General features: G+C 45.1%; 1 protein-coding gene across 2 annotated transcripts in view; it reads left to right on the forward strand.

Annotated features, from left to right (window-relative positions):
• Nucleotides 1-393: 393 nt before the first annotated feature.
• HSPA9 (heat shock protein family A (Hsp70) member 9) overlaps nucleotides 394-12208 on the forward strand; it is a 31541-nt gene continuing 19726 nt past the window's right edge. Inside the window, exons 1-2 of one of the 2 annotated variants that reach the window (XM_069969877.1) lie at nucleotides 394-714; nucleotides 11606-11664. In XM_069969877.1, coding sequence (XP_069825978.1) covers nucleotides 643-714; nucleotides 11606-11664 — 131 coding nt within the window. In that variant the 5' untranslated portion in view covers nucleotides 394-642. The remainder of the gene's footprint in view (nucleotides 715-11605; nucleotides 11665-12208) is intronic. The other variant, XM_069969886.1, reaches the window with a different exon arrangement.

Genomic DNA, 12208 nt, shown 5'->3' on the forward strand with positions numbered 1-12208 from the left:
CCATTGTGGCTCTCAAGGACAGAGATCTGTTCACACTATTATAAGACTACAACACCCGGACCCCTGCGGCTCTAATGTTCCCCTTTATCGCGATATGGGAACTAGACAGACCAGCGCCACGCTATAGAAGCCCCCCAGCAGACGCAAATCACTGCCCGGCAGCTCCAGCAACATTAAATCACTGCCCGGTAACCTTCCAGCATGATCTACTTTCCACACGCACAGAGAACTTTTTCACTTCCTGTCCCCGACGACCTTGACAGCGAGGCCCTAATCAGGACCCCGCATAGGCGTCCCAGGTGATGCCTGATGCCACGCCAAGCCTTTTGGTCACACCAACCCCCAATTTCGGGAGTGTACAGGCTTCCATCCTTATCCATTTCACGCGTAATCTGTTCTATCTTCCCGGTAACCTGAATACACGCCTGGTTCTTACTGTGCGGACGCTTGGGTGACAGGCGCCCGTTGACTTTCTTAAGGCGGAGCCTGAGGATCGTACCCCTGTCGCCGTGAACTTTGCAGACCCTCCCACGTGGTTCGGATACTTCTAGAAGTGCGCACTGTGACCGGTGTCTATTGCTGCTCCGTCCCTGTGTTGCTGTATTCTGCCGTTTGTCGCCGTCATCGCATCAATAACTCATCATGCTGAGCGCAAGTAGAACCGTCAGCCGCATTCTGTCCTGCGTGCCAAGCAGCGGAGCCCGCAAGGTACAGGCACCATTATAGCATTATGAACACGTGACTTATGTAATGTGTGTGTTGCTGGGGCCGGCACCACTGTGTTCTGTTATACTGGGCCAGCTTGGTTATTTTTTTAAGAACTGAATGATATTTCACAGTCTGTCTATGAGTAGTATGTCACCCCCACTGCAATGGGTCTTGGCTATACACTGCAAGGTTACAGAAAACGTCATAGGATTGCACCATCCTGACGTGAGGGGGGATGGGGTCACAGAACTGGGGGAATCATACTGTTGTGTGTGTGTGTGTGTGTGTGTGTGTGTTTTTTTGAGAACAGAACACGTTTTAATGGAAGCTTTATAAGTGATCATGCAGTGTGTGTGTGTGTGTGTATCATGTGATAAATCATATATCCTGAACAATGATTTGTGAGCAGCACATCTGGGGTTATGTTAGTTGTAGGTTTGCACATAATCCAGAATATGATACGTTACTTTCTTATCTAGTATTATCTAATATTAATCATGTACAGAAGCTCAATGTTCACAAATGGGGGCAGCCATATTGTGGGCAGGTCCTGTCCTCACAATCCTCAGTGTTATATAACCCAGTGATGTAACAGACTGGATGTATATTGACTCCGCCCACAATATGGCCCCCTTGTGTGTGGAACAGTTAAAGGACACCGACACTGCACATGATCAGGATATGCCTGAAAACCACATGTAATCTGCTTGCCATTGTTCTCAGTGGTACACAGTGTATTGCACATTATGCCACTGATAATTTTTTTTGTTCATTTCTTACTGCCTTTAATTTGCAATAACTGATATTCTGCATGTATAACATGATACATGGTCAAAATGTGAATTTGAAGGGTTGATCTGGCTAGGGAAAACTATTTATAGATCTCTGCAGGTATATAGAAAGTAATAAAGAGCCTATACTATCTCTTCACGTTCCCTCTGTGTCTTCCCACGGGTCTCGGGGTCCCCCAATAAATGATCCAATTGTCAGACTTGTCCCGGCAGTGACAATCCGCTCAACCAATCACTGGCTCAGGGCCCTTTTACACAGAAAGATTATCTGCCAAAGATTTGAAGCCAAAACCAGGAACAGAGATCAAGTCATAAAGGAAAGCCTGAGATTTCTCCTCTTTTCAATTCCATTCCTGGCTTTGGCTTTAAATCTTTGGCAGATAATCTTTCTGTGTAAAAGGGCCCTCAGTCATTGATTTGCTGAGTGGGCTGTGACCTCCGAGACTTGTCTCTCGGAAGTGGAAAGCAGGATTGCTTGACACTTCTTGTCAACCAACAATCTGGTAATGGGGTTGTCCAGGATAAAAAAAAACAAAACAGTACCTTACCTGACTACAGGTATTTGTGGTATTACAGCTTAGCGTCATTTAACCCCTTAAGGACTGGAGCAAATTTTATGAATATGACCTGTGTCATTTTATTCATTAATAACTTCAGGATGCTTTAACCTATCAGGCTGATTCTGAGATTGTTTTCTCGTGACATATTGTACTTCACATTTCTTGTAAATTGGAGTCGATACTTATAACGAATCTTTATGAAAAAAACCAAAATAGCGTGAAAAATTGTGAAAAAATGCATTTTTTCCAACTTTAAAACTTTTCTGCTTATACAGAAAATGGTTATACCACATAAATTATATATTAAATAACATTAGCTACATGTCTACTTTATGTTGGCAGCATTTATTAAACTATATTTTATCTTTTTTAGACAATAGAAAGCGTAAAACATTAGCAAATTTCCAAATTTTCAGTAAAATTTCAAAATCAGATATTTTTAGGGACCTGTTCAGGTTTAAAGTGTATTTGAGGGGACTGTATGTTAGAAAGCCCCACAAAGCACCCCATTTCAGAAACTGCACCCCCAAATTCTGCAAAAGCACATCCAAAAAGTTTTTTAACCCTTTAGGGGAGTCACAGAAATAAAAGCTAAGTGTGTAAGAAATTTGAAAATTAAAATTTTCTGTGCAGAGATTTTATTGTAATCCAATATTTTTCATAATTATACACCTATTAGCAGAGAAATGCACCCAAATATTTATTGCCCCGATTCTGCAGTTTATAGAAATACCCCATATGTGGCCCTATTGCGCTATTTGACGCAACCACAAGCCTCAGATATAAGGGAGTGCCTAGTGCATTTCAATGCCTCCGTTATATTTGGTCATTTTTGACCGTACCACTTCAGGTTAGCAGAGGCTCTGGGGTGCCAAAACCTAAAAAACACCCCTAAAGGGACACCATTTAGAAAATGACACCCCTCAAGGAATGTAACAAGGGGTGCGGTGAGCATCTGGACTCCACAGGTGCTTCCCAGATTTTTCGAACAATATGGCGTGAAAAAAGACGAAAGTATTTTTTACACTAAAACGTTGTTCTAGCCTTCAATTTTTCATTTTAACAAAGGGATAAAAGGAAAAAAACCCACAAAACATGTAGCGCAATTTCTCCCAAATAAGGAAATACCCCACATGTGGACATAAAGTGCCAAGCGGGCGCAGCACGAGCCTCCAAAGGGAAGGAGCGCCAATTGGCTTTTGGAAGCTGGATTTCACTGGAATGGATTTCAAGGGCCACGTCGCATTTACAAAGCCCTTGTGCTGCCAAAACACTGGAAACCCCTTTTGGAATTTAACAAGGGGTGCAGTAAGCATATGGACCCCACTGGTGACGGGCACAAATGTGGAACAATGTGATGTGAAAGTGAAAATTTTCATTTTTTTCACTTTCACGGCACAAATGTGCCCGTCATCAAGGGGTCCATATCCTCATTGCACCCCTTGATAGATTCCTTGAGGGGTGTAGTTTCCAGAATGGGGTCACTTGTGGGGGGTTTACAGTGTTTTGGCAGCACGAGGGCTCTGTAAATGCAACATGGCGTTCATCATCCATTCTGGCCAAATCCAGCCTCCAAAATCTAAATGGCGCTCCTTACCTTTTGGAGGCTTGCCCTGCACCCACATGGCGCTTTATGTCCACATGTGGGGTATTTACGGACTCGGGGGAAATTGCTCTACACATTTTGTGTTTTTTTTTTTTTTTTTTCTCTTTTAACCCCTTGTGAAAATGATAAATTCAAGGCTAGACCAACATTATAGTGTAAAAAATGTAATATTTCATTTTCACGCCACATTGTTCCACATTTGTGCCCGTCACCAGTGGGGTCCATATGCTCACTACACCCCTTGTTACATTCCTTGAGGGGTGTAGTTTCCATAATGGGGTCACTTGTGGGGGGTTTCAACTGTCTTGGCAACACAGGGGCCTTTTAAATGCAACATGGCCCCTCGAAATCCATTTCAGCCAAATCCAGCCTCAAAAAGCCAAATGGCGCTCCTTCCCTTTGGAGGCTTACCCTACACCCGCATGGCGCTTTATGTCCACATGTGGGGTATTTCCGTACTCAGGGGAAATTGCTCTACAAATTTTGTGTTGTTTTTTTTTTTATCTTTTAGCCCCTTGTGAAAATGAAAAAATCAAGACAAGATCAATGATTTAGAGTAAAAAAAATTAAAAAAATTACACTAAATGTTGGTCTAGCCTTGATTTTTTTTCCATTTCCACAAGGGGTTAAAAAAGAAAATAAACGCAAAACTTGTAGGGTTATTTCCCCTGAGTACGAAAATACCCCACATGTGGAAGGGACAGAGCGCCATTTAGAGGCTGGAATGGAGGATGGAGGCCATGTCGCAATTACAAAGCTCCTGTGCTGCCAGGACAGTAGAAACCCCCCACAAGTGACCCCATTTTGGAAATTACACCCCATAAGGAATCTAACGAGGGGTGCAGTGAGCATATGGACCCCACTGGTAACAGGCATATATGTAGAACATGTGCCGTGAAAATAGAAAATACCATTTTTTTTTATTTTCACGTCCCAAATGTGGCCGTCACCAGGGGGCCATATACCCGCTGCCACCCTTGTTAGATTCCTTATGGGGTGTAGTTTCCAGAATGGGGTCACTTGTCGGTTTCTACTGCCCTGGCAGCACAGAGGCTTTGTAATTGCATAATGGCATCCTCTAATGGGAATGGCGGCCATACCTATTTAGCTGGGGAAAAGGGACCATTCTAATTTATTTGGGGTATTAGGCTAATTATTAGTTTATAAGGTTGAAAATGACAGGTGTCCATCAAATTCAACCTGTGTTGATCCAGAGGAAGGCAAAAAAAACCCTCGTAAGGCAGACGACAGTAGCCTCATCACAGGGGAAAAATTCCTTCCCGACTCCATAATGGCAATCAGAATAATCCCTGGATCAACGTGACCCTTAAAATAGGAATAAGGGACAGAATTTAGATAATGTAGAACTCTGATGATGTGTGGTGCACCTTGAAGCGATACAGTATGCAGTATGGCACCCACCGGCGGACTGATGCGGGCGCGCGTCTCCGTCCGTGTCATAGACTCCATTCTATGCACGGGCGGATTCCGCTCTCCGTCCAATGTGTTCATTCTTTGGACGGACGATGGAATCCACCCATGCATAACATGGAGTCTATGACACGGGCGGAGACGCACGCCTGCATCAGTCCGCCGGCGGGTGCCAGCTGCGGAATGCACAAAGGGTTATCCTTCGCCATTCCGCAGTGTGCACCTACCCTAAATCTGTAAGTGTACCCAGAGGTACTCTCACAGACTTTGTAGAATTTCACACCATACCGTCATCTCTTATTGGGACGGTACTGGCGGAAAAGACGTGTCTGGGGGGCAGCGTACGCTACGCTACCCCCAGACACGTCACTGGATGAGGATGAGGATGAATGGGGGGAAAATAGGATCCCCCCCCCATTCATCCTCACTGGCTGTTTCGGTGTCCGAGGCAATAATAACGTATTCGTCTGATACCGAAAACACGCCGGGGGCCACTTTTATATGGGGATTGGTATAAGAGGTATGTAGTGGTGTAGTGTCAAACTTTATTCAATGTAGTGTAGTGTGGTGTAATGTAGTGTTTTCTTTACAGTAAGTATAAAAAAAACAAAAACCTACGTCAAAAATGGTGTTGCTGATAAATGCCGCACTTATCAGCAGACCGTGGCAGTAGGATATAGAAAAAAAACAACCTACGCCAAAAAGGAGGAGTTGCTGATTAGCAGCGCACTTTCGTGCGATGCTGATCAACACTCAGCGGCGATAGGGTGCATACTGAACATCCCTATAGCTGCTGATAAGTGTATTACACTTATCAGCCGTTATAGGGCAGCACAGCGCAAAATCCTGAAAAAGCCAACGCTGGAGCCGAAAAAAGCCGAAGGGGACCGCACGGAAGAAGCCGAAGAGAAGACGAGAACGCCGCGAACCCGGAAGACGCCGATCAGGACCCCGGGACAGGTGAGTAATGTACAAATACCTGCTCTGGACCCCTCAGCTACCTAGCAGGTATTTATTACTTTTGGGGACTTTGATCGCTGTGTGTCCAACAGGAAGTGGTGTTTTCTTTCCTGTCTGACACAGTGCTCTCTGTTGCCTCCTCTGTCCATGTCAGGAACTGTCCAGAGAAGGAGCAAATCCCCATAGAAAACCTCTCCTGCTCTCCAGACTGGAAATAATAACACTTCCTGCTGGGCATACAGCAGCTGATAAGTACTGGAAGGCTTGAGATTTTTTAATAGAAGTAAATTACAAATCTCTGGCACTTCATGGCAGCATTTGATTTGAAAGAAATTTTTTTTTGGTGCACTACCCCTTTAACCCCTTAAGGACAGAGCCTGAAATGGCCTTAAGGACCGGAGCAAATTTTATGAATTTGACCAGTGTCACTTTATTCATTAATAACTTCGGGATGCTTTTACCTATCCGGCTGATTCTGAGATTGTTTTCTCGTGACATATTGTACTTCACATTTCTTGTAAATTGGAGTCGATACTTATAACGAATCTTTATGAAAAAACCCAAAATAGCGTGAAAAATTGTGAAAAAATGCATTTTTCCAACTTTAAAACTTTTCTGCTTATACAGAAAATGGTTATACCACATAAATTATATATTAAATAGCATTAGCAACATGTCTACTTTATGTTGGCGGCATTTATTAAACTATATTTCATTTTTTTTAGACAATAGGAAGCTTAAAACATTAGCAGCAAATTTCCAAATTTTCAGTAAAATTTCAAAATCAGATATTTTTAGGGAACTGTTCAGGTTTAAAGTGTATTTGAGGGGACTGTGTGTTAGAAAGCCTCACGAAGCACCCCATTTCAGAAACTGCACCCCCTAAACTCTGCAAAAGCACATCCAGAAAGTTTTTTAACCCTTTAGGGGAGTCACAGAAATAAAAGCTAAGTGTGTAAGAAATTTGAAAATTTTAATTTTCTGTGCAGAGATTTTATTGTAATCCAATATTTTTCATAATTATAAACCTATTACCAGAGAAATGCACCCCAATATTGATTGCCCCATTTCTGCAGTTTATAGAAATACCCCATATGTGGCCCTATTGCGCTATTTGACGCAACCACAAGCCTCAGATATAAGGGAGCGCCTAGTGAATTTCAATGGCTCCGTTATTTTTGGTCATTTTTGACTGTACCACTTCAGGTTGGCAGAGGCTCTGGGGTGCCAAAACCTAAAAAACACCCCTAAAGGGACACCATTTAGAAAACTACACCCCTCAAGGAATGTAACAAGGGGTGCGGTGAGCATCTGGACCCCACAGGTGCTTCACAGATTTTCCAAACAATATGGCTTGAAAAAAGACTAAAGTATTTTTTACACTAAAATGTTGTTCTAGCCTTCAATTTTTCATTTTCACAAAGGGATAAAAGGAAAAAAAAAACACAAAACATGTAGCACAGTTTCTCCCGAGTACGGAAATACCCCACATGTGGACATAAAGTGCCAAGCGGGCGCAGGACGAGCCTCCAAAGGGAAGGAGCGCCAATTGGCTTTTGGAAGCTGGATTTCACTGGAATGGATTTCAAGGGCCATGTCGCATTTACAGAGCCCTCGTGCTGCCAAGACACTGGAAACCCCCCACAAGTGACCCCATTCTGGAAACTACACCCCTCAAGGAATCTAACAAGGGGTGCAGTGAGCATATGGACCCCACTGGTGACGGGCACAAATGTGGAAAAATGTGACGTGAAAGTGAAAATTTTCATTTTTTCACTTTCATGGCACAAATGTGCCCGTCATCCAGGGGTCCATATCCTCACTGCACCCCTTGTTAGATTCCTTGAGGGGTGTAGTTTCCAGAATGGGGTCACTTGTGGGGGGTTTACAGTGTTTTGGCAGCACAAGGGCTCTGTAAATGCGACATGGCGTTCATCATCCATTCTAGCCAAATCCAACCTCTAAAATCCAAATGGCGCTCCTTCCCTTGGGAGGCTTGCCCTGCACCCACATGGCGCTTTATGTCCACATGTGGGGTATTTACGGACTCGGGGGAAATTGCTCTACACATTTTGTGTGTTTTTTTCTCTTTTAACCCCTTGTGAAAATGATAAATTCAAGGCTAGACCAACATTATAGTGTAAAAAATTTAATATTTCATTTTCACGCCACATTGTTCCACATTTGTGCCCGTCACCAGTGGGGTCCATATGCTGACTACACCCCTTGTTACATTCCTTGAGGGGTGTAGTTTCCATAATAGGGTCACTTGTGGGGGGTTTAACTGTCTTGGCAACACAGGGGCCTTTTGAATGCAACATGGCCCCTCGAAATCCATTCCATCCAAATCCAGCCTTCAAAAACCAAATGGCGCACCTTCCCTTTGGAGGCTTACCCTGCACCCGCATGGCGCTTTATGTCCACATGTGGGGTATTTCCGTACTCAGGGGAAATTGCTCTACACATTGTGTTTTTTTTTATCTTTTAACCCCTTGTGAAAATGAAAAAATCAAGACAAGATCAATGATTTAGAGTAAAAATTTTAAAAAAATTACACTAAATGTTGGTCTAGCCTTGATTTTTTTCCATTTCCACAAGGGGTTAAAAAAGAAAATGAACACAAAACGTGTAGGGTAGTTTCCCCTGAGTACGAAAATACCCCACATGTGGACATAATTTGCCATATGGGCACAGGGCAAGTCACCAAAAGGACAGAGCGCCATTTAGAGGCTGGAATGGGGGATGGAGGCCATGTCGCAATTACAAAGCTCCTGTGCTGCCAGAACAGTAGAAACCCCCGACAAGTGACCCCATTCTGGAAACTACACCCCATAAGGAATCTAACAAGGGGTGCAGTGAGCATATGGACCCCACTAGTGATGGGCACATGTGTAGGACATGTGCCGTGAAAATAAAAAATACCATTTTTTTCATTTTCACGTCCCAAATGTGGCCGTCACCAGGGGGCCATATACCCGCTGCCCCACTTGTTAGATTCCTTATGGGGTGTAGTTTCCAGAATGGGGTCACTTGTGGGGGGTTTCTACTGTCCTGGCCGCACAGAGGCTTTGTAATTGCATCATGGCCTCCTCTAATGGGAATGGCAGCCATACCTATTTAGCTGGGGAAAAGGGACAATTCTAATTTATTTGGGGGTATTAGGCCAATTATTAGTTTATAAGGTTGGAAATGACAGGTGTCCATCAAATTCAACCTGTGTTGATCCAGAGGAAGGCAAAAACCCCTCGTGAGGCAGACGACAGTAGCCTCATCACAGGGGAAAAATTCCTTCCCGACTCCATAATGGCGATCAGAATAATCCCTGGATCAACGTGACCCCTGAAATAGGAATAATGGACAGAATTTAGATAATGTAGAACCCCAATGACGTGTAGTGCGCCTTGGAGCGATCCAGTATGCAGAGGCCGGGGTGATCAGGACAGGTGTCACACTGGTAAATGGTGTCCTTCCTGATCCCCCTGTTACCCCACACTCTGCACTTCTTCTGGGGTCTCCTGTTCTCCAGTGTGGGGGACGTCACCTGGAAAATGTTGTCCTGGTGCGATACGGGGTCCTTCATATCCAGAAGCGCTGGGTCCGCTCCATGGCTGCTAAATATTAGGGCTCTATTACTACTTCTGATATGTTCGGATCGTGCCGCAAGCTACAGTAGCTCGGGCAGCGAGGGACCGGAAGAGGGGGTGCTGGTATAAAGGTTATCCCCGTACGGGTGGTGGTGACCTTTATCCAGCAGTGGGAAGATCAGTTCCCGGACGATCTCCCCACTAACTCCGAGGATGGGGGGGGGGGCATCTGGCGGCTGGATTCGAGTGTCCCTTCCTTCATACACTCTAAGGGTACGTGCACACTGCGGAATCGCGAAGGATAACCCTTTGTGCATTCCGCAGTTGGCACCCGCCGGCGGACTGATGCAGGCGCACGTCTCCGTCCGTGTCGTAGACTCCATTCTATGCACGGGCGGATTCCGCTCTGCGTCCAACGTGTTGATGGAATGACGGATAATGGAATCCGCCCATGCATAGGATAGAGTCTATGACACAGGCGGAGACGCGCCCCTGCATCAGTCCGCCGGCGGGTGCCAGCTGCGGAATGCACGAAGGGTTATCCTTCGCCATTCCGCAGTGTGCACGTACCCTAAATCTGTAAGTGTACCCTGAGGTACTCTCACAGAGTTTGTAGAATTTCACGCCATACCGTCATCTCTTATTGGGACGGTACTGGCGGAAAAGACGTGTCTGGGGGGCAGCGTACGCTACGCTACTCCCAGACACGTCACTGGATGATGAGGAGGATGAGGATGAATGGAGGAAAGAAGGATCCCCCCAATTCATCCTCACTGGCTGTTTCGGTGTCGGAGGCAATAATAATGTATGCGTCCGACACCGAAAACACCCTGGGGGCCATCTTTATATGGGGATTGGTATATGGGGTATGTAGTGGTGTAGTGTAAAACTTTATTCAATGTAGTGTGGTGTAATGTAGTGGTTTTTTACGTGTTTTTTACAGTAAGTATACAAAAAAAACCTACGCCAAAAATGGTGTTGCTGATGAATGCCGCACTTATGTTCGGCACTTATAAGCAGACCGTGGCAGTAGGATATAAAAAAAAAACACCCTACGCCAAAAAGGAGGAGTTGCTGATTAGCAGCGCACTTTCGTGCGATGCTGATCAACACTCAGCGGCGATAGGGTGCGGAAAATAGAAAAAAAAAAATTGGGAAAAATTTTTTTTTTTTTACTACATTCTGAACATCCCTGTAGTGGCTGATACGTGAATTACACTTATCAGCCGCTAGGGGGCAGCAGAGCGCAAGATCCGAAAATAGACGACGCTGGAGCCGGAAAAATACGAAAATAGACGACGCTGGAGCCGGAAAGAGACGATCGGGACTCACGGAAGAAGCCGAAGTCCCAACAAGAGGAAGTGGACGCCGGGAACCCGGAAGACGCCGATCAGGACCCCGGGACAGGTGAGTAATGTACAAATACCTGCTCCGGACCCCTCAGCTACCTAGCTGAGGGGTCCGGAGCAGGTATTTATTACTTGTGGGGACTTTGATCGCCGTGAACGGCGATCGGGACGGTGGTACCGTGACCACCATTACTTTTTACAGTAATGGCGGTCGGTGCCGTCCTCGGACAGCACCGACCGCCATTTTTTTCCGGGTCATCGGGCCACCGATGGCCCGGAAAGGTTCCGATCGCCGCTATGGGCTTATCAGCCAATAGCGGCGATCGTCGGCATGGGGGGGGGTTAACAACCCTCCATGCCGACAGGGAGAGATGGCCTGCTATGTATTATAGCAGGCTATCTCCCCCGATCGGGACCCGGCCGGCCGCGGCGCCCGTTTAAAGGGATGACGTACCGGCACGTCATGGGTCCTTAAGTGACAGTGATCCATGACGTGCCGGTACGTCATGGGTCCTTAAGAGGTTAAGTAAACAGGGCTAAGCCACCATATCGCATATGAATGGCAGCCTTTTAATTCGAAATTCAATAATTTTTATTGTCTGATTTCTCCTTCTAGGGTTGCTTCAATGGCCTTAGTGAAGGGTTGCTTAGAGCAGCATCTAAGAGGAACTATGCGTAAGTGCTACGTTACTTTTGTTGGCTTCTTTGCATTATGAGTGTCATTTATTTTTGCATGCTACTTTTACAGTAAAAGAAGTTCATTTAGAAACCCTTATCTACTGTCCTCTCCCACAATAATGTGAGTCTAGCAGGTCTTGCTGAAGAGGACAGTCCCTGTTTATTGCTCATAGTAGTGGCCTTTAGAGTTTTTATGCAATACTTGGTTACAGCATGGCTGCCACTGAGAACTATAATTTGTATCCCCCATGGTGCAGGTGGAAATGTGTATACAAAGACACCAAAACAGACTCTTCTCCTTATTCTTCTCCTCCTCCTTCTCCTCCTTCTCAGCCAATAGGAGTTCTAAGGTCTTGTCAGGCATGTATCACAACATCCACAGTCACATGTCCACTATTGTCCAATAGAAGATGTAATATATGGAAGGTCCTTAACGATTTTGTCTCCCTGACCTGAGTAAGATTGTCATGGTAACCGAGCAATGATCTTTACCAATATAAGAAGCAGAGGTCAGTCAGTAAAAAAGCAAAGCTGAGGCAGC

This window comes from Dendropsophus ebraccatus, chromosome 1 (assembly GCF_027789765.1).
Source record: "Dendropsophus ebraccatus isolate aDenEbr1 chromosome 1, aDenEbr1.pat, whole genome shotgun sequence".
NCBI classification, from domain to species: Eukaryota; Metazoa; Chordata; class Amphibia; order Anura; family Hylidae; genus Dendropsophus; species Dendropsophus ebraccatus.